This window comes from Vulpes lagopus, chromosome 8 (assembly GCF_018345385.1).
Source record: "Vulpes lagopus strain Blue_001 chromosome 8, ASM1834538v1, whole genome shotgun sequence".
Taxonomy (NCBI): Eukaryota; Metazoa; Chordata; class Mammalia; order Carnivora; family Canidae; genus Vulpes; species Vulpes lagopus.
In genome coordinates, this window is record NC_054831.1 from 68684488 (window position 1) to 68707922 (window position 23435).

The following is a 23435-nucleotide window of genomic DNA, read 5'->3' on the forward strand; positions in this document are numbered from 1 at the left end:
ATTCCTACCTACTATGTTCAGGGAGCCGCAGTACGTACTGCAGGGAGGCGAAGGTAACAAACGCTTAACTCAGGAAAGCATGTAGTCTAGAAAGAGCTGTGACCAGAATGCAAACAACCACAACCCCAGGGAGGTACAGATAGCTATGGGACGCATGGCGGTGCAAGTCTATGCAAGTTCCCATGTGACTGGGGTGGGGAGAACCAGGACAAGTTTTATAAAGGTGAGGAGAAGTTTGATACAGAGAAACAAGAGCAACTATGTCAGTCAAACTAACTTATCATACTTGTCAACACACTCAAAATGGATATCTAATATTTAGGAGACTTTTTCAGCTGAACTACAAATTTACCATCCAAGCAAATTTCAGGTGAACAGCAGAAAAATATTTCCTCGATAGAGTTATGGAAACCAATCAGTTGAATATTCCCTCCAGTTCCTATGAGGAAGGAAATGTCTGGTTCCTCTTCCTGGATCCACTAAAAAACTTGCCTGGAGGAAGAACTAGGTTGAGTCACACCCACATACCCAATTGTACAGCAGGTAAAAGAGGAACTTCCATTTAATCATTTTTAAATAGTAGAGAGGTGAGAAGTCAAAAGGCTGTTGTAATATGTTCCTCAGTGCCCAACTCTCCTTTTTTTCACTCCCCAGAACATACCATCATGGTATCTTTTAGTTTGTCCTGATTATCTGCAATTTGAGTAAAAACTACTGTAGGAATGATTCTACTTCTACTGAACTGTCAAGAGAAGATGAGCTCACAGTGTAAAATAGTGTGACTTTCTATTTGAAGTATGTCATCCAATTGAGGCAATTTCCGGTGGAAGCCTTCCTGATTTCTTGAGAGATAGCTTATAAAGAAAGCTTTCGCTCACAAATCCCAAGTAATGGAAGAATGACAGAGAAGAGATGAGAGTGCACATAAAAATGATTAAAAACACTTGCTGGTCTTCATTCTAACAGGTCATTGACTGACAGGACATTCATAACCTTAATACTCCAAAAAGGAGGCTTAGCATGAGAGAAACAGCCTCTGTGTAAGATGGATCTATTGAAATAATAGGGAAAAACAACAACAACACGGGAAAACCTGAAATCTGAAGCTCTGAGAAGAACAAATCCGTACAAGTCCCCAGGCTGCGTTAAGATTTCTTATTTGTTCAAAAGGAAAGTGAAATAGTCTGAAGGGTATTGTGTGATGGGGGAGAAAGGGGCAGGCTGAATAGGAAGCCAGGAGACTGGGTTCTTCCGTTCACTTCTGATGCCACATCTTTGACTTCATGTTTTCTCATTTGTAAAACGGAAATAGTATTCCACCAGAAATCTCATAAATCTCTCTCAGGAGGGATTTTGTTGGAATACAATCAGATAGAAGATGCGGGAGCTTCTTTGAGAAGCACAAAGTATAAGCTAATAATCGTTACCATTTCTATGCACAGTGCTTCGTGTATACCTGCATGGGCTCTCATCTAACCTTATTTGAGCCCCACAAACATCTTGAGGGAGGTCTACTCACTATTCTATGGATTAGGATACTGAGGCTCAGAGACACTAAGAATTTGCATATAATCATGGCAATAATACATGGTAAAGCCAGGGTTCTCTGATTCAACCTTACCCAATTATATAAGCATTGAGAACTGGAAGGATCCAATGGGTAGGTTTTGTTCAATCCTTGCATTTAGCGGGTATGCTTCTCTATTTTCTTTTTTTTTTTTTTAAGATTGTATTTATTCATGAAAGACACACACAGAGAGAGAGGGAGAAACATAGGCAGAGGGAGAAGCAAGCTTCCCACCAGGACCCTGATGGGAGATTCGATCCCAGGACCCCAGGATCACTACCTGAGCTGAAGGCAGACACTCAACCACTGAGCCATCCAGGCATCCTACCTCTCTATTTTACCTTCTTCCTTCATTCCAAATCATGCCTGTCCATCTTACACAGGTCCCTCCTCTCAGCACCGCTGAATTTGTTGCTTTGCTCAAACACTCCTGTCCCCTACTCTTCACTCCTCTAAAACATCTTTCCGGCCTCAATCCAAACACCACCATGGGGATGTGACATTGCATTTACCGCCATATTCCCTGCTTGCAGAATTGGCCATTCGATAAAAAATTGAATGGAGGTAAACTGGTACACAGAGAAATGAACTGAGTGGACCAATGTCATGTGACACTGCGGATCTCCAGACATTTAAATCCACTCACTGTTCTTTCTACTATCCCACTGGGTGTTGTTTATTTCCTGTCCAAAAGGATGGATTTTGAAGCTGCATACTTGAATCATAATCCATTAATTAAAACTTTAGTGATTCCCAAAATTGGCCATGCACTGTAAAAATAGAATATACATTATTTGGGTTAAGAAAAAAAAATCAGGGGTGCCTGGGTGGCTCAGGTGGTTAAGTGTCTGCCTTCGGCTGGGGTCATGATCTCAGGGTCCTGGCATCTAGTCCCACGGCAGGCTCCCTGCTCCTTGGGGAGTCTGCTTCTCCCTCTACCCCTTCGCCCTGCTCATGCTCTCTCCCTCTCACACATGCTCTCTCTCAAATAAATAAATAAAACCTTTTTTTTAAAAAAAAAAAAAAAGGAAAAAACCATCTGACAGGAACCTCGAGATAGCTAAAACAAGATTGGGGACCAATTAATGACAGGCGAATGAGAAGCTAGAAGCAATGTGCAGATATTAGAGAAGAGGCTCAAGCCTACTTCTTATTAATTTTTACAGCATATGGAACACTTGGTGTCAATCCAGTTTGAAGAATGTAACACTCTTCCTCCTACTTAACTATGTAAACTTCGATTCCAGCTTCTTCCACAGGGCTCTGCCGTGTTAAAATAAACTGAAAGATGGGTGGAAAATGCAAGAATGAAAATGACTAGGAAAGTAGAAGATTTGATAAATTACATTTAGGGGAACTTGTAATGCAGAGGCGGAATCATCATTTTAAAGTGAAAAAAGATATTTTCATGTACTAAGAGGCGGGATAATTTCAAAAAGTGATGCCACCATGCCAGAGATGGCATTTTGCATGTCAGCGTAACCCGTTTTCCTTTTGCCTGCTTAGTACGAAGCAATCACTATGCCACCTAGTGTCTATTAAAATTCATTGACAAATGACAGGCGCCCACATCAGGGGAAGTGGGACACACTTGTAGTACGATTTAGCCTTCGACTTACAGTCCATTTCCAAATGGCTTGATACCCTGGAAAGTTAATCTAACATGCTCATTGTAGATGGACTGCTTGGGATCTGTTTGGAATGTACAAACAAAACCCAAAAATGACCACGAGTGTTTTTAAAACTCTTAATGATGGAAAATTTTAGGCATATACAAAAGGATAGAAAACAGTATAAAAATCCCCAGGTTTTATCACTCAGTTTGAACTCAAGGCCAATATTGGCCTCTGAATACTTCTCTCCCTTATTAGATTATTTTGAGGCGAGTTCATGTTTTATTGAAGCAAATGTTATGATACTGTTCTTATCCTTTGATCCCAAAATATGTTAATATGCATCCCTAAGTATAAGGACCCTTTAAAAATACAACCAGAACTCTTAAGCCTAAAAACGTGAATAATAATTTCCTGACATTATCAACTATTCAATTAGTGTTCAAATCTGTCTGATTCATAATTGTTTTTTTTACAATTGATTATATGAAATAACATCCAAACATTGCAATCCATTGATTTATCTTGTCGTCGTTGCTGCTGCTTTATCTTTTGTTTCGTTTTATCTATAGATTCCTCTTTTCTCCTCCTTTACAATTACAATTGATTTAAGGAAACCAAAATGCTTGTCTGTTAAACTTCCCATATTCTGGACTTTTCTAATTGCATTCCTGTAGTATATGGCTTAACCTATTTCTCTTCCTTGCACTTCCTGGAAACTGGGTCATGAGATCTAGAGGCTTCATTATTTAGATTCATGCTTTGGATTGTAATATTTCATGAGTATGTTTATTTCCATCAGGAGGTACCTGTTATCTGATTGGCCTTCTGTGTTATCAACAATCATTAACGATCATTGCCTAGATCTACATGCATTCTCTCATTAAGGTTTGCCAATGCAGTGATAATCTAATTTTATCACTCTTTCTTCACTTGTTAGATACAATGCTGTCCAAGTTTCCCTCATCAATTATTGTCCTGAGGTGCAGTTCAAGCATGTAAGGTAAGATAGCTGCCCGACTTTATTTTACCTTCGCCAGTTTTCAAAATAACAAATTGATTCCCTAGCATCTTCCAAATGTGACCAATGAGATTTTTTTTTTAAATCATTAGTGACTAATGGACTTAAACATGGCTGACATGTTTCAATTCATTGCAGCTAATATTTATTTGATGCTCAAATTGTCCTGTTGTGGGCTAGTTAGAGATCTTCAGTTGGGCTCTTAAGTTCTCTTGATGTGATGTTTTAGGCTTATTTTGGCATTACAAGACATTTTAGGCTCATCTTGTACACTTCTTGCTTGAGACCTGGAATCAATCATTTATCCAAGAAGCCTTTGTTTCTCTGACATATATGTACATATGTATATATTTTTGTTCAGTTGGGTTTGTTTTTTTTTTTTTAAGTAGGCTCCACACCTAGCATGGAGCTCAGCATGACTTGAACTCACAATCCTGAGATCAAGACCTGACCTGAGATCAAGAGTCAGAGCCATCCAGGCGCCTCATATATTTATATGTTTTTAAATTATACTCTTAGTTCATATTTACACTTCCAACTGAAATTTTAGATTATAGCGTTTTAACAGTTCTTCAATTTCATCTTTTATTTTTCCTCATGCTGAAAATCCTGGTTCATTCCTAAGAACATCCACAGAATTATTTGTTTTTTTTTTTCCTATAGAATATATAATAGTTAAAAACAGCAATGCCAATATTATTACTAAACATAGTTTAAAATTTATTTTGTCTTTTTCAGGGTCCATATTGCTAGGGATGTGTCACCAGATTGGCATATTTTAGTCACTTGAAGTACTTCCTCTTACTGTGCTATGCCACCAAATGGATGAACAGTTAGGTTTCTTCATTTTATTTTGCTTTGATTTATAGGGATTGCTTTTTAAAGAAAAATTTGAATTATAATTATTTATAGTTGTGCTGTATCATATAACAACTATATTGTATACTGGCTTCCTTATGACCCTCACTTAGTTTTATGCATAAATACATATTCAGTGTTCATAACCAGACATCATGCCAATTCTTCAACCAAATGGTTGTCTGAGTCATTTCTAGTGGATTTCTCAGAAAGGGCACATGAGAACAGCACTGCCTGACTGCTTACATATTCATGAGTTTTTATATGGCTTTAAAGTTGAATGTCTCTTTTCCTGGATACAAAATCCTTGCCCACATTTTTTTTTTTTTTACCTCTTGTAATATAAATGTTACTCCATTGTCCTATGGCATAAAGTGTTGCTATTGAAAAGTCTAATGTCAGTCTATATTCTGTCTCTAATGAGGGGCTTGGTCATTTTGCTTTGATGTCTAAAAGATGTTTGGGTTGTTTTTTTTTTCCCCACTTTATTTGAGTTCAATAGATTTGCTAAAATGTGTCTCATTTTTGGGCCATTCTGAGCTGATTTTTCAGGGTCCTCTGTGCCCTTTAAATATGTAGATTCAGATCTTCTTTATATTGGCAACATTTTCTTGAATAATCTTTCTAATACTTCTAATCTTGTTCTTTATTTTGTTTCTGTTTTTTATTTTCTGTCCATTCTATTTTCTCTTTTCTTATGATGCAGATTTGAGCTTGTGTTCTCCGCACTTTTGTTCCTTTCTGAAATGATTTTTTCCCTTTGCTTTTGATTCTCAAACTCTCTCAGCTCATTTTTCAAGCTTTTTTCTTTCATCCAATCATCTCATGTTCTATTCCTGTCTTATGGCATTCTTCCATAGCTCCTAACATTTCTCAAATTCTCTTCACTCATTTGGAGCTCTTGAGTTGAGGTTTTTATTGTTTTTTTTTTCTTTTTGAGGTTTTTATTGTTTTATGGTCATATCTTTATTGTTGGATTTCACTGTCTATAGGAAGAGTGTTCTCTGTCAATTATTATATTTTATTTTTCTTTAAAACAACAGCATATGGATTCAACTACAACCATTGTTATTGCTCATGGTTTTTCTGTGCTCGTAGAGGGGAGAGTGCCCTGGATATCTTTCCTTGCTTCCATGCCCTATGGCTCCAATTTCTATTGTTATGGTGGTATGTTTGGCTCCTTGGACTTACCTTTCTGAGATATGTTATCTTTGCTCCCCCTCTCATCGTGATCTGCCCTCTCTCTCTCTCTCTCTCTTTGTCTCTCAGGCTTTAGTGTCCCTGGTCTGTTTCATTTGCATCCAATGCACCCCAGTTTTTTTTCAGTCTGGGGATTTCCTATAGTCTCCACTTTATAAAAATGATGTCAAGTATTGGGTGCAGAAATATTAACGCCTGTTACAACTTCATGGTGAATGTTAGCTTTTCGAGTTACAAAGACTTCTTTTTTTTTTTAACATTTAAAAAAAAATTTAAATTCAATTTGCCAACATAGAGTATAACACTCAGTGCTCATCCCATCATCCTTTTAAATGCACTGTGATCTGAGCAATCGGAGGGTTTGTGGGGTGTCTGGAGCTGGTAATGCCCCTTCTTTGCTTTGGTTGCTCTTGCCTGATTGGCCTGAAGAGCTCTCTGTGCTCAGTCAACCCTTTCCTTTGGGAGTGGCTGGCTAACTGTTGGTAATTCCATTCCTGAGCTGTTCTTTGAAAGTCCCTTGTCCTCCTGCTTCCTCCTGTACTTGTCATGACACATCTTGATGCTGCTAGTGCTTTGACCCCTCCTGCTTATGGGAATAAGTACCCTGTCATTTCTGTTGTAGATGTTGTCCATGGGTTTTTGCTTTGCTGTCTCAATTGTTCCATCTATCATTGTGGGAGAGATTGAAAACCTGTGTTATTGCCACTGGTACTATCTTTCTGCCTATGGGTAATTTGGGAGCAAATGTACTGCTATAGATGTTTTTAAATACATAAAACCCAAGGTGAGATTGTGTTTGTTTTTCTTCGTAATGGCTTTGTTCTTTTTCTCCCCTTCAACATAAGAGATAATAAACATGATCCTCTTTGAAGGTACAATGAGAATCCTTGAGCGAGATTTGGAAAATATCAAGGGTCTCTAGAGAGAATGCCGTTTTGTCTCCATTTGCAATATTATGGAATAAATCATTCCAATCGCCTTCAAAATAAATACTGAGAATTATGACCTTTTTTCTAGGATAAGCCTCTCAAAAACCTATGCTTACAGAATGTATGAATAATAAGCCCAGCCACATAAACTGGATGAATTAAAAGGAAATGAACTTCCACACTTTCAAGATCCATCTATTGTTGTTCTGTTACTGTATTATGCGCCACTGCCAAATCTTATATCACTTATTTTCTTTTCAAAATGATTAATGACAACTTGTAATTCCTTATCACCTGGTATAACAATCAACTTATGTAATTGACTTCTATTTTTAAACAAACTTTCTTTGTCTAAAAGGATCTGATTCTTCTTTGGGGAGTACATAAATGCAGTAAGTAGCATACAGAATCATTTCAGTTCTCAACTTCTATTGTGTATACAGCTAGGGCTACTTAATTAATGTGCCCGCTCTCCAGGAAATGACTCTGTCAACCACTCGGTTGCCCAAGCTAGAAATCGAGGTATCATAGTTGATGCCTTTTTCTACCTCATTACTCCTTTAAAAGAGTCATCAAATCTTGATTATTTTGCCTATGAAAGTCTCACATTTTTCTACTTCTCTGTAACCCTTCTACCATGACTGCGGTTTTGAGCGCCTTCCCTCTTGGCTGCACCATCGCAATATACACATCTCCCTCTTCTGGTATCATCTCCAAATTTTGATTTCTCAAAGCATGAATCTTATGCTGTCCCTTCTCTACGTAAAACGCTTTCAGGATTTCTTATTGTTCAGTGGATGAAGTTCTGAACACGTAAGGTGACTTTCAGAGTCCTCCCCTCCTCTATATTTGAGATATAACTGACAGATAACATTAATTTCAGATGTCCAACATAATGATTTGATGTTTATATGTATTGTGAAACAATCCCCACACTAAATCTTCTTGACATCCTTCAGCACCAAGTACTACATTTGTTTTTTCTCCTTGGGATGAGAACTTTTTCAGATGTGCTGTCTTAGCAACTTTCAAATACACAACACAGTAGGGCTAACTAGAGTCACCATGGTGTCCATGCATCTCCAGGATGCAGTTATTTTATAACTAGCTAGATGGTTTTCATGCCTCACATGTGCTGACCCTCTTTCGCTGTCTGTCCAACAAGAGGCTTCCTTGCTTCCAGGCTTCTCTGTGTGCTATTCTTTCTGCCTGTGTGCTACTCACCTTCTCTCTACCTCTTCTTTAATCTAGACAATTCCTGTGTATCTCTTAGGACTGACGTGAAATATCCTTTACGCAGAGAGGACTTCCCTGACCCTTTGCTTCCTGCTGTAGGCAGCCCGTGCTTCTTGTACTTTCTCCATAACAACCATCACCTTGATTGTTGGTGTATGTTTTTCTTGCTGAACAGTAATTTTCATGAGGGCAGGGGCTTACTGTCTTGCCTACTATTCAAACCCTGGAGCTGAACCCAATGCCCAACACTCAGTCAGTGTTCAATAATGTCTCTTAAGATTTTAGACTGTGTTGGGACAGCTGGGTGGCTCAGTGGTTGAGCCTCTGCCTTTGGGTCAGGGTGTGATCCCAGGTCTGGGGATGGAGTCCTACATGGGGCTTCCTGCATGGAGCCTGCTTCTCCTTCTGCCTGTGTTTCTGCCTCTCTGTGTGTGTCTATCATCAATAAATAAATAAAATCTATTAAAAAAAGATTTTGGACTATGTAAGATTCCCATATATGATAACACAGCATCTGTGGGCCAGGGCTGGGCTTTAGGTGGTCCAGGGCCCCTCTGATCTTCAGTGCAAAACTTAGGAGGTGCCAAAAAAGCTTAGTAACTGAGATAAATAATGTTTGTGATAGTTCATTTTATGTGTCCACCTGGGTGCCCAGATATCTGAGTAAGTTATTTCTGGATGTGTCTATGAGAGTGTGTCTGGAAGAGATTAGCATTGAGTTGGTGGACTGAGTGAAGCTGATAACCCATCCAGTGGTGGGGGTGAGGGGTACCTACCAAACATGGAGTGCCTGTGTAGAACAAAAAGTACAGGAGTGTTGGATTTGCTCTCTGCCTGACTGTTGAGCTGGGATATCAGTATTCTCACCTAGGTGCATCTGGCTCTCAAGCTTTCAGACTCGGACTAAAATCTGCACCATTGGATCTCCTGCTCTGAGGCCTTGGATCACACCTCCAGCACTCCTGGGTCTCTAGTTTGCAGATGACAGATGGTCAACATCCCAGCCTTCATAATCACATGAGCTGGTGACTAAAAAATCCTATTGTTTTATATATGTGTGTTCATTTATATATTACATATATATTCTATTAGTCTGGTTTCTCTGGAAAATGCCAATGCACTATTTTAACACAATATTTTAAAACATCAAAATCAATGTAAAAATACCCACAAAGACCAAAATATCTGAATTTTAGGTAAAGTCAGATGAGTAATAGGACCATGCTGAGCCATACTGGAGGCTGAGGCAAACGGAAAAATCAGTCCAAAGGATCCTCTCTTTACTTAAAATTTTGATATTCGAGGGTGCCTGTGGGGCTTCATCAGTTAAGGTGTGACTTTGGCTTAGGTCATGATCCAGGGGTCCTGGGATGGAGTCCTACATCAGACTCCCTGCTCTGAGGGGAGACTGCCTCTCCCTCTGCCTTTGCCTTCCTTTCTCTCTCTGTCTCTCATGAATAAATAAAATCTTTAAAAAGATTTTTTTAAAAATTGAGGGATGCCTGCGTGGCTCTGCGGTTGAGCATCTGCCTTTGGCTCAGGGTGTGATCCCGGGGTCGTAGGATCGAGTCCTGCATTGGGCTCGCTGCAGGGAAACTGCTACTTCCTCCACCTTTGTTTCTGCCTCTCCCTCTGTGTCTTTCATGAATAAATAAATAAAATCTTTTTTTCAAAACTTTGATATTCATTCACCATGGATATTTTTGCATTTTTCTGGCTTACTAACCTATCGCATGAAAAGATGATTTGTCTAGACTACTGAGCATTCTGGAGAGCCCTGACATCTTACAAGTGAGGTGCTCCCCCTTACCTCCCCCTCCTCCGACCCTGCTGGGGTCACTTGAAGCCCTCTCCTCTCATATGTGCCCTCCAGATAACAGGATATGCAGAGCGGCAGGTTTCCTTCGGCTGCCTTCCCAGGGCCCGGGAGAGTAGGGCTTGCTCACACCTGCTCCTGAGTCCGTATTCACGGAGAGCCTGCTGTCCCTTGAATAGATGGCCACAGCCTCGTGGGTTCTAAACCTGGGGGATCCAGGGAAGCGGCACTTCCTTTCCTGGCTGCCACCTGCATTCCCCAGGGTGCCAGAACACAAGACAGGTACACGCAGCCCAGCCAACTTTAGCGGCCGGTGGGATGGCACCAGGGCCCACAAAAGCTGAAATCTGTGGTCTTCTCTGCAGGGAATCTGGCACTGGCTGCCCTCCTCTGCAAGGACTGCCTCCCCTTCCTTGCCCTAGAGGCCACCCCTTTCCTCTCCCTCCTTCCCACCCAAGACCCTGCCCTACCCTTTCCTGAGTTCCCACCAGGAAGCATGCTAGCCATTCCCAGCACTTCATCATGCAACATAGCTGAGCACCCATGGGCTCATTTCTCCTCTCTTTGACTGGCTAAAGGTGTCCCAGTTTCTCTCTCTCTTTTTTTTTTAACATTTTATTTACTTATTCATGAGAGACACACACACACACACACACAGAGGCAGAGACACAGGCAGAGAGAGAAGCAGGCTCCATGCAGGGAGCCCGACGTGGGACTCGATCCTGGGGCTCCAGGATCATGCCCTGGGCTGAAGGCGGCGCTAAACCACTGAGCCACCCGGGCTGCCCCAGTGTCCCAGTTTCTAAACCGAAGGGGCTCACATTTTCCAACCCGAATTCCATCTCCCACTAAAATAAATGGGCAAAGGTTCCTCCTCTCTTAGAATGCAAAGCTTAGCCATCATTCTTTCCTTAAAAAAAAAATCCTGAGTTTCTTCTTTTCACATGCTCTTCTTCGTCTTTTTTTTTTTTTTTAATTTAAGTTGATTTTATTTATTTAAATTCAATTTGGCAACATCACATGCCCATCTTCTATTCACTAACAGTTTACTGCTTGGGAGTCGCTAGATTAGACACATTTCAGGGATTTTTAGACGTGCTATTCTCACAACTATGGGAAATAGATATTATCCCCTCCATGCTACAGATGAGAAACTAGAGGCTGAAGACATTATAGTCATTTGTTCAAGGTCGTAAACATAGCAAGCTGATGAAAGAATTCAAATTCAGTTCTAACTTCCCAATCTGGGTGGGCACCACTGGATTAAGTAGCCTCATTTAATTTCGCCTTATTTTACTTTCTTTCCTGCCGCCTCTCTCCTTCCTTCCCTTCGTTTCTTTGTTCCTTCCTTCTACAAATGCTTCCTTCGAGTCTGCCACTATTCTGAGTACTGGGAATGCGTCACGTCCCTGTCCTCTTGAAGCTGACATTTGAGTTAGAATTGTGCGAGGAGACAGACAACAAACACATAGGCAGATTGGTATATGTGTGTTTGGTATGTCAGATAAGTGCTGATTGTTACCCCCTATTTCTGCCCCCCCATAAAAGAGAGGCAGCAGGCTATGGGGAAAAAGGGGTGCCGGAGCAGGAGAAGCTTCCCACTTTGTGTAGGGTACACATAAACATGTATAGAACAAGAACCACTTATTTACTACATATGACAATTTAAAGTTTTCCCCCTCAGCTTCTCTTCCAGATGAATCTTTCCTAAAATGAGAATTTGTCATTTATATGTTTTTCTCTGTAAGTTCCAAGTGCCCTCAGTGAGACATTAAGTTACCTACTGTCAAATGCTTCTCAAATATTACCAACACAGTCTGTTGATAAGACAAAATTTATTGCTTACTAAAATAAGGGGGCACACCACAAGTGTTTACAGGATCTCAAGGGAGAAAAGCAAGGTGGATTTTATGAAGAATTTGAAGCTTTGTGGAAAGTAGGGCTTTTGGGTGGCTCAGTTGGTTAAGCATCTACCTGTGGCTCAGGTCGTGATCTCAGGGTCCTGGTATCAAACCTCATGGCGGGTTCCCTGCTCAGCAGGGAGTCTGCTTTTCCCTCTCCCTCTGCCCCTCCCCCTGCTTGGCTCTCTTGCTCTCTCTCTGTCAAATAAATAAATAAATCTTTAAAAAAATTAATAAAGCTTAAAAAAAAAAGAAAGTGGGGCTTTCAAAATATAGGCTTGATCAGGATTGGATAAGGATCATGATAGAACAGTTTAGGATTGGTTGAGACAGCAGAGCAAGAACTTTGAGGCAAGACATTTAAAGAGGGGAGGGAAATGTAAACCAACTGTTGATGGCTCCTAGTGAAGCCTTGGTGGATCTTTTGGGGATTCCCTGTATTGATCCATCGAGTCATTCTCCGGAAAAGTGTCCTGGAATTGTAGTGTTAATGCTCTAAAGCTCTCAAGAAAAGGGGATAGTGAAGTCACATTCACACAGACACCTATAAGTAGATTGAATACGTAAAATCAAGGTTTAACATCTTCATGTGATTCCCACAAAACATAATCCAGATGACTTAAGTTTTGAAAAGTTGGATTTGAAAATAACATGATGTGTCATGATGAGCAATGACTGTCAGTTTCCCACTTGTTTTCTCTATTTTTTTGTCGTTAAATTTCAGAGCTATCTTGGCATCCATTCTTTCTGGTGTCTAGCCCTGTTGTCTAAAATAAGACAAGCATTTTATTTCTGACCTGGCTTAAATCTGTATAGGTAGATTACGTGGAATATATTGTTCTGTTTTTCATATTGGCTGTGGTTCAAGTAGAAGGGATTCTAGGCCACGCTGTTTTTCCTTGCAACCATGTAAGCTGGCACTCAATTACTAGATTTTTCTACTGACTTTTCTTCCCCTTTTTAAACCTGGGCCCAAATTTTACAGACTGCTTCATGTAAATGCAGCTCTTTTATGATAGTGGCTGGGAATAGAATGGGGGCCAGAAGAAGGGATGGAAAGGGCTTGTTTGGCAAGTTCCCCAAAATACTTTTAAAATGTTCTGGCCAATTCGGAGAAGTGGATCGTAATTCACATTTGGTAGACTGGGCCATTCATCCTTCTTGACGCATTTCAGCTACAGCATACCTGCCAGGCCAAGGAAGTTATAAATCTTTCTACCTGTTAACATTCACATTTAATTAATACTAATGGGCACAGGTGTCTCTAAGGGTAGATGATACGATAGAATGAAGTCTGAGCAGCAGATAATAAAGGGAGTGTGTGAAGGTATTATTTTGGGATCAATCCAGTTTGATTGCCAACAGTAGTATCTTCTGTTGATATTTTCCCTATTTTTCTCTTTAGAATGGCTCTGCTGTAGTTTGCCTTTGGGGTTTTCTAAAACTAGACATCTCTACTTTTTCTCCAGAAAAGGTAGGAGGACAAATTCAGACCCAGCAAATTCTCATGTAAGACTTTAGCACTTTTTCTCTCTTTCCTGACACTCATCAGTTTAATCACAGCCCCAGAGTTTCTTTCAGGCACTGGGCTAAGACAATGCCCAGAGGCTGTGATTTCTAAACAGTTCTTGGGCTTAAGCAAAGTCATGTTGACTCAGCAGCATTGAATATGCAGGCATTAAGAGTCCTTTGACTAGTACACGTTAAGATGATGGCCTCCCTAAAGTCTCAAGAGCAAATTTCAGGAAAGAAAAACTGAGGATGCCTAGCACAGTCTTATTTCAGTTGTGTTGAATTTGCAATGTGCTTGTAAGATATACTGATCAGTAATGGGAAAGAAAGCTTTATGTGATTGCTCTTCTTACCTGAATCCTGTTTATCATCAGAACCTGTTAAGGGACTGCCTCATTAGGGAACTTTCTAGGGAAATCCAAATGTTTTTCTACTCTAGGTCATACCTTTTTCCAGGAATGGCATGGTTGATGGTTTGAGTAATTTGTAGCCACACACAGAGTGTGAGTAGGGGTCCAGCAAGGTCCCATTTGGCTTAGTTTATATTCCTCTCCAGGCTCTAGTGAAGGGATCTTTTCTTCCTTGCAGGTCTAAAAGTTTTAGTATTAATATGCCAATATCTCCATAGTGCCATTAAAAAAATTCCTGTATCTGGTTTTGGCTTCCCATAAGGATGGTAAACTAGGATAAGTTGCTGGCTCCCTATTGTCAAGTCAACCTTAGGAACTGGAAGTGAGGGGAAAGCGTGGATTCAAGAAACTAACAAAAATGGCATGAACGTCCTTGGGGGGATGACAGGATGGTGAACTCCTCTGTATGGGTAGGAGTCAAATGGAGGGCAGATTGGAGGGAAGAAAAGTAGCTTGAGGATGACAGTGCAAGAGCAGTGAGACAAAAGGTTGTAGACAAGCATCTATTTCCATTCTTTCTTCTTCCTTACATGGCCTTAAGTCAATAGTTGATGGGTTCTTCACTAGAGAAATCAGTTGTTACAGCCCAGGTCTCTGGTACTGGGGTCTTTGGGGTATTAGCAAGGCAGAGCAAAGGACTTAAGGAGTTTATAAAACTAGGTGAGGGAGGACCAGCCATGTTCTGGCAATGTGTTCACTTCTGTGTCTCTAAAGCCCCAGGGCCAGTTGATTATGACAGAGGGGAGCTACCTACCTACTCACAACCCCTATTCTTTTGAGGGTTTTAAAGATGAATTTCTGACCAGAACAGATGCCTCATAAAATGCCAGATATGATAGAGCTATTAAAAAGAAAAAAAAAAGCAAACAAGATGGGATGCCTGGGTGGCTCAGTGGTTGAGCATCTGCCTATGGCTCAGGGCCTGATCCAGGGTCTGGGGTCAAGTCCTCCATCAGGCTCCCTGCGAAGAGCCTGCTTCTCCCTCTGCCTGTGTCTCTGCCTCTCTTTGTGTCTCTCATGAGGAAATAAATAAAATCTTAAAACAAAACAAAACAAAAACCCACACACTGATATGCCAGAGTAAAATTCAAGAACATCCAAGACAAAGAGAGAATTATAAAAATTTCCAGAGACAGACTGTAGATCACTCACAAAGAAACAAAACTCAAACTTCCAAAAGCAACACTGGATACAAGAAAACAATGGCTTAATATTTTTAAAGTATTGAAAAGAAATGAACTTTCAGCTAAGACTTACATCCAGCCCTATCAGCATTTCAACACGAGGGTGTAAAATTTTAAGTACTTATTCTAAACGTGTTGTTTGTATAATAGCAGTTGAGGACTGACAAAGCAATGCCATGGTTTTGGGGGCCAAGCTGCCTCTGTCATATTAGTGTGACATCCCTAGGGGGCTGTGGATACATAGACATGTATCCACATCTCTATGATTCATGGTGGCTGCTCCAGCTATCACCACTATATGCATATTGCAGCCAGCAGAATGAGGAGGGAGAAATCATGCCCTTTTTAAAGTTGCAACCAAAAGATGAATATTTCATTTCTACTCATATCCCATTGACCAGAACTTAGCCACGAAGCCATATCTAGCTGCAAGAGAGGCTGGGAAAGGTAATCTTGATTCTGGATGGATATAAGTCCAGCCAAAAATCCAGAGGTTATGTACAAAGTGGAAAATGGGGAAAGGAGAGTATGTTTCCCATCGTTATATATTCCACACTAAAACAAAACAAAACAAAAAACCCTTTAAGATAGGGAGAAGACAAGAGTGTCTACTAGCCCTATTCCTGGTTGATATAATTCTAGTGATTTTGTAAGTGGAAAAAAATGATGTAAAATGCTTGGTTAAGAAAGAGATGTCATTATTGCAGATAATATAATTTACCTAAAAATACCCAGCAGAATAAATGTATAAGCTACTAGAACAATCAAGGGAGTTTAGGAAAATTGCTAGATATGTCAACTTACAAAAATTAATAATTAAAAAAACAATTGTATTAATTGTCTAGAAAATACAGTAAAATTATATAAGATTCATAATTCCAATAAAAGGTAAAATTCTAAAAAATTTTAGAGAAAAATTCTAAACTGAGTAAAGGATGCAGAAATGAATCCAAATAATTAAATTTTCAATGTTCCTGGATGAATGTTAATATAAAGATGTCAATTTTTCCTAATTTAACCTATTAATTTGAAGGAAATTTTAAATTCCTGTTTGGATGTACTATAAAATTTATGTGAAAGAATAAACATCCATAAATGGCTAAATAAGTCTTGAGAAAAAGGAAGAGGGTTCTTGTCTATAAGATATTATGATATACTACAAAGCAACAGTAATTTTAAAAAGATGATATCGAAAAAAAATTAAAAATAATAATAAATTTAAAAAGATATATTGGCATAAGAACACATATAGACTGGAATACAATAGACAATTCAGTGACTTAATATATGATAAAGATGGTACTACGAGCTAATGGGGAAGACTGCATGCTAGTAGATGATGTTGGGAAAATGGACTCACCATATAAAGAAAAGTAAAAGTAATATCCAATCTTACTGCAAAGGTGGACTCCAGATGAATTAAAGACCTCAATGTGCATTAAAATTTCATAGAAGACAATGTCAGAGAGTATCTTCTTAGACTGGGGTCAAAAGGACCTCTACATTTTTACAAGCACATGGCATAAAGCAAGACTAAGAATTTCATTCAATGAAAGATACCATGGACAAGGTTAGAAGTGACAGATATTGGAAATTATTTGATGGTACCTAAAACTTACAGACTAGAACCTAACACATAAGGAAGGGGACTGTCTGCAAATTAACTAGAAGAAGGTAGGAACCCCAACATAAAAGATGGGTTAAGAATATGAAGAGCCAGTTTACAGAGGGGAAGACTCCAAAGGTTAACAAGCACCAAAGAGTTACTCAAATACAATATTCATCAGAAATGCAAGTTAAAATTACAATGCAATACCGCTTGACACATGTCAGCCTGGCAGAGTGTTAGGGATGTAGAGTTTACCATGTGGGGATATGAGGTAGCCCCCTGCGTGGCTGGTGGGAATATAGACTGGTGTGGCCATCTGGAGAGTTGGCACTCTATTTAGGCAGGAAGTGATCATATTAAGTGTGTGTACATTCTAGGTTCCAGGAATTTTCTTCCTTGGTATTTCTCAAGGGAATTCACACCCAGGCCCAGAGTGGAACATGGGTGTTCACCATGGCACTGTCTGTGGGAGCTGGAAAAGGTGGATGTCTTAAAGACACAGTGCTGAGTAACTAAAGAAAGAATGGTATAGGGGCACCTGGGTGGCTCAGTGGTTGAGCATCTGCCTTTGGCTCAGGTCGTGATCCTGGGGTCCTGGGATTGAGTCCTGCATCAGGCTCCCTGGAGGGAGCCTGCTTCTCCCTCTGCTTGTGTTTCTGCCTCTCTCTGTGTGTCTCTCATGAATAAATAAATAAAATCTTTTTTTAAAAAAGAATGATATATGAAGCCCAATACCCTTTATGTGAGGCTTTAAGAAATGCACACAAAACCAAACATCTGTAGATAAAATATACATTTTATTAGAATAAACACAGATAAGAGAATATTCATCAAAGATATTAAAAAGCCCCCCCCCCAAAAAAAAGCCTGGGGCCTGGGGGTTGGAGAGAGGAGAGTGGGAGAGAGAAACCAAGGCAACCTAGAGATGAAAGGAGGGAAGGACCCACCATAGACCACTGCTGAAGGCCACTCTTGGTTCCCTTGGGAAAACATGGGAATGGACTGATCCATCATGGGATCCTGCCCTGAAGGAACATTCCAGTGAGGACTGTGTGGAAGATGGTATGTAGCCATTGATTTGAAGGAAGTGGGTGAGCGAAGGGACCATCAGAGGGGATCTGCTACTGATAAAGACCCCAAAGCCAGAGAGAACAGGAAACCAGGGAGAGCGAGGTCTTAAGCTGCCAGATTTTCTATAGGAAAGTGCATAATCTTGGGCAGCCCGGGTGGCTCAGGGGTTTAGCGCTGCCTTCAGCCCAGGGCCTGATCCTGGAGACCCAGGATCGAGTCCCATGTCGGGCTCCCTGCCTGGAGCCTGCTTCTCCCTCTGCCTGTGTCTCTGCCTCTCTTCTCTCTCTCTGTGTCTTTCATGAGTAAATATATATATATATATATATATATATATATATATATATATACATTTTTTTTTTTTACAAAAAGGAAAGTGCATAATCTTTAGATAAAAAAACAAAAACAACAAAAAAACCCCAAACCGAGGCCAAGTCAGAATCTCATGGGGACACTTTTCTCTCATTAAAAGCAAAGATCCATCATGTGAGAAAAAGCCTAGAGTCCACAATGGGAACACAGTCATTACACTGGGGAGTGTCTGACTCCACAATTAATTGGCTGCACCTGGACTAATTTCCCCAGGTGTGATTTGTCTCCACGAGTGGCCAACCTTTAAAATCTCACAATGCATCAAATAGAGCAGGAAAAAATGAAGTTGAAGGGGAAAAAAAGTTATCTAGATTTTATTTTTTTTAAGATTTATTTATTCATGAGAGACACACACAGAGAAAGATAGAGACATAGGCAGAGGGAGAAGCAGGCTCCCTGCAGGGAGCCCGATGTGGGACTCAATCCTGGGACTCAATCCTGGGACTCGATCCTGGGACTCCAGGATCACTCCCTGGGCTGAAGGCAGGTGCTAAAACGCTGAGCCACCCAGGGATCCCCTAGATTTTAAAATCATCTGTAAGATACTAGTAAATGGTATGAGGCTGGCATCAGGCTATGTCTGTTTTTTCAGATTCCTCAGAAATTCTTTGTACTTATACTTCTTTATTAATATTTGAACTCTTTTCTCTTAAAAAGCTTCCTGAAGTCTAAAATGTTATGTTTTTAGAAAGCTCTAATTTATTTCTTTCTAAAGCTGTGTTTTTGTTTCTGGTTTCTGCTATCGAGAATGATTTCAAATTCAAAGTCACTTACAAATGGAATAAAATAACATCATAAAAAAACATTTGGAGTATGGCTGCAGGGAGACGGTCAGTTTAAGAATATAACAGCTCTGTGTAAGATAGCATCTTATACAGAGATTTTAAAATACAAAAATATATTATTTATTGTGAATAAAGATAGGGTAGGGCTATTACCTCAAATTCAGAAAAAGAAATCTTTTAAGTGAGGGTTTCAAGGGAACACTGGTATTTGAGGTAGATTTTGAAAAGTGGGTGGATTTCAGGCGAAGAAAAGTCACTCAAGGTAGAAGGAAGAAGTTGAACGAGAGATCAGGAATGGAGGCACCTAGGTGGCTCAGTGGTTGAGCGTCTACCTTTGGCTCAGGTCCCGATCCCAGGATCTTGGGATCGAGTCCCTCATCATGCTCCCCACAGGGAGCCTGCTTCTCCCTCTGCCTATGTCTCTGCCTTTCTCTGTGTTTCTCATGAATGGATAAATAAAATCTTAAAAAAAAAAAAGATCAGGAATGATAAAAGTGAAGATATGTTGGAGAAATGGTGAGAGGGCCCAAGTAAGATCAGTCATAAGAAGAAACACATAAATACATACCAAGTACTCGGCACTGTTCTAACTGCTTGATGTATGTTAACTCGTGTTCTCGTTACACAACCTAAGAGAAAATTTCTCAGGTGGAGAAACTGAGGCACAGAGATGTGTAGTCTAAGATCACACAGACAGTAAGTATTGAGCCCTGCTGTCCGGGCGCTGTAACAACAGGGGAGAATAGTTGAGGTGGTCCATTGCAGAATTTCATCTCAACTGAGAAGCAGTGAGGGACACTGAGTATTAGATTTTGAAACAGCAATGTGATAGACTTAAGGATAGATACTTCAGGGGTGGCATGTAATGTGGATTAGAAAAGGAAGTAAGTGAAGTCAAGGGACCAGTTCTGATGCTGTAACAGGGGAGAGTGGTGACTGTGGGAGTGGACTGAAGAGATGAGAAGTGGGTGGGGGTGGAGATTGGAGAAATCTAGCCTGAGTGGCTTGACAATGGTTTGATGGTGTCCTTGCAGGAACTAGGGAGATCATGAAAAAGATGTGGTTTGGGAGGAGGAACAGATAAAACTTGTGGGAAGTCAAAGTGGAGATATCCAGCAGACTTCCAAATATATGAGTCTTCAATTTACTAGAGAGGACAAGGCTGGAGGTGGAGTTCAGAAGTCACCCAGTTAGGGAGCAATGGAGCCAATCCATGCATGTGGATGCTTCACTGGGGAGCACAGCAGAGAGGACTGGGGATTGAAATTTATTTATTTTGATTTATTTTTTAAACGTTTTGTTCCTTTATTCATGAGAGACACAGAGAGAGGCAGAGACACAGGTGGCAGAGGGAGAAGCAGGCTCCCTGTGGACAGCCTGATGTGGGACTCATTCCCAGGACCCCGGGATCAGGACCTGAACCAAAGGCAGACACTCAACCCTGAGCCACCCAGCTGCTCCAGATCTGTCATTTTCAACTTTAAGAGGCTACTTCTATTTTTTTTAGAAGCTCAACGTGGTATGAGATTTATTTATATTTGTCAGCCATCATACTAATGCACATTTTGCAAGTGATTTTTCCATTCCTTCTGCGATTTTTCCATTTATCCTGCAAACTTTGGAACGGTGTCGTTCTGAGTACTGAGGGTAGAAGGCAAACGAGGTAGGCAGCACCCCTGTCCTCACGGAGCTTGCACTTACAAACAGAAAAAGCCTGAGATTATATATTTTCTTAAATTAAAAAAAGGACTCTTAAAAAGGAAATAAGCAAAATGGGAAAATTTAAATTTCTGAAATACCAGGAAACATGAACAGCAGATGTATAAGGTTATTCAGTCATTCCAGGAAGGTGGGGACCGTATGAGGGAATGACCAGTTACTTATGTGGGAGGCTCAAAGCAAGTCATGTCATTCTAATACCTGTATGAAAACGTTAGAAATTTTCAGAATTGGAAAATTCTGAAAATGTGTTTTACTAAGAAATAGCTGAAAAAAAAAGCACGAGGAATTCGCTTTCCCTGAAATGTCTGTGGTGCTGTGCTGTTTCACAGATGAGGAAATCTTTCCTACCTGTGTTGAATGATATCCATCTGTTCATTTCTGCTGAAACCTGATGACTGACTCTATAAAAAGGTGTTTCTTAAAATGGTAACTCAGTCAGTCTGTAATTTCTTGCAATTTCTTGTATCAAATTTTAATTCTCTAGCTGTCCTTGCTTTTAATTCAATGCCTAAGCATTTCTATCTTAGGGGCACTGGTTTGTCCTAGATGGCTAGCTCTCTCCCACTGACAAATTCCTATAATTCATACTAACCTAAAAAAAAAATCTTGGGGCACCTGGGTGACTCAGATGGTTAAGCATCTGACTTCAGCTCAGGTTGTGATCTCCCCATCCATCTCGGGTCCTGAGATCAAGCCCGGAGTCAGGCTCTTGGCCCAGGAGGAAGCCTGCTTCTTGCTCTGCCTCTGCCTTTCCCCTTCCTCATGCTCTCTCTCTCTCTGTCTATCTCTCTGTCTCAAATGAATAAATAAAAAATATTTTTAAAAACCCCTCTGAATAAAAAAATGAAAGCCCCAATATTAGCACTCACGCTATTATACCTATTTAACCTATTTTCTGGAACAGATTTAAAATCATTAGGACACAGTCATTCCAAGGTGGACGGTAATCAGTGATTGCAGCAACTTGCAGCTGTTCCCAGGAAGGAGCATGGAAAAATATCTTCTCCCAACTGTGTAGCTCATGGGGCAATATTTGATGGGCACCTGCAGAGACAGTGGAGATGCCTGGATCCTCAGCTACTAATCACTTGTTTTGGGACTAGGGAAAAATCCTTTCACTCCTCACTGGCTGGGCTTTCACAGCTGGAATAGGAATGGTAATTAGGCTGTTTGGATAAGGCAGGAAAGAAAAATTCTGGCTCTGCGGGTCTTACTCCAGTGATCCAGACACGAAACATGGTATTGGCTCAGATGATCTGAAGAACTTCTTCAAACTTTTATTTTATGTGTATGTTGGAAACTCAACTGGCTAAAGTGAGAGTCAAAGGAAAACTCAGAGAGAAACAAAAGTGCCCACGAAAACAGCGAAGATGATGGGCTGAGAAAGGTCCAGCATTGTTAATGGAAAGCCGCTCAAAGGGACTTCAAAGAAAGGGCGAAGTTGCCTTGGCTCTATCATTTTAGTTATAATATAAATTTGGTTCGATTTATATTTCAGCTACATAGCCTTCAGATGTTCAATATCATTGAAAAGTCTTAATGGGGTAATGAGGTGCTAAATTCGGTTACAAAACGTCAGATGTGTAAGGTTCATTATCAAAGTATCCTTTCTCTAACCTAGAGAATCAATCCATTAGAATCAGGTGCCTTTGAACACAGGTGGAAAATGGGACTCATTCAAATATGCAAAACATAATTGAAGGAACATTTTCCAAGGGAAAATTAATTAAGATGGGTAAACATCTGGTTATCTCCTAACTTAAAAGCGAGATTACCATTGACACATCATGAAGGCTCTAAGAGAATAAGAATTCCAGTTTATTACATATGTGAGTTGGAACAGTGCAGGGATCCGTGTGTTTGGTACGAAGCCAGGCTGAGTAATTCAATGAATTTAAGAGTATAAGAAAATGTTCTCTTGAGGAACGGTGACTCCAAGGTAAAATACTAAGGTGTCTCCTTAATGATTGTTCTGGGGGGAAATGCTATTTACATGTTACATATATAACAGAATGGAAAAAAATAATGACAAAAAGATAAGGGGGCTGAAATGAAGTACTGTATTCATCAAGGATTTGCTTCATTATCAGAATGGTTTTGACTTAAATAAGAAATTCCATTGCTGTTCATGTGACTCTAGATAAACAAAAATGCCTCCAAACCTTCGTTTTTCATCTCCTAGTTTAGTAGGGCACAGAAGAATGATATTTAATTTCTGTGCTATACTCACATCATGCTAGTGCCATTTGTTAATCCCCAATGACTACCTTTGAGTTTCCATAGGGACAGCCAATTTTTCATACTAGCTTTTGAAACAATTAAGCCTCCTCTGTGGGTGTTTGATTTTTACCAAATTATGCTTTCCTGGGATTTCAAGATTGCTTTTTAAAAAAATTGCTAGTGATCCAAGAAACCTATTTTACCTGTGGAAAGAAATGATGAAATGATTTTTCTTTGGACTTTGAATAATTCACAGGATCTTTTTGGAAAAAAGGTAAATATTTTATATATTTTATGGTAAATAAAACATGTATTTAGAAGAACCACATAAATACTTGATAGGTACCTGGGCCTCTGTTACTTTGGAATACCTTTATGCAGTATGAGTTATATAGTTAGAACCACAATATAT

At 40.0% G+C, this 23435-nt stretch overlaps 1 protein-coding gene across 3 annotated transcripts in view; it reads left to right on the forward strand.

The window, feature by feature from the left end:
• ST8SIA6 (ST8 alpha-N-acetyl-neuraminide alpha-2,8-sialyltransferase 6) overlaps positions 1-23435 on the forward strand; it is a 221314-nt gene that overhangs the window by 41238 nt on the left and 156641 nt on the right. For 2 of the 3 annotated variants that reach the window (XM_041764896.1, XM_041764898.1), the window contains exon 3: positions 4121-4183. The exons of the other annotated variant lie outside the window; for it this stretch is intronic. In XM_041764896.1, the coding sequence (XP_041620830.1) occupies positions 4121-4183 (63 nt within the window). The remainder of the gene's footprint in view (positions 1-4120; positions 4184-23435) is intronic. 3 annotated transcript variants of the gene reach the window in all.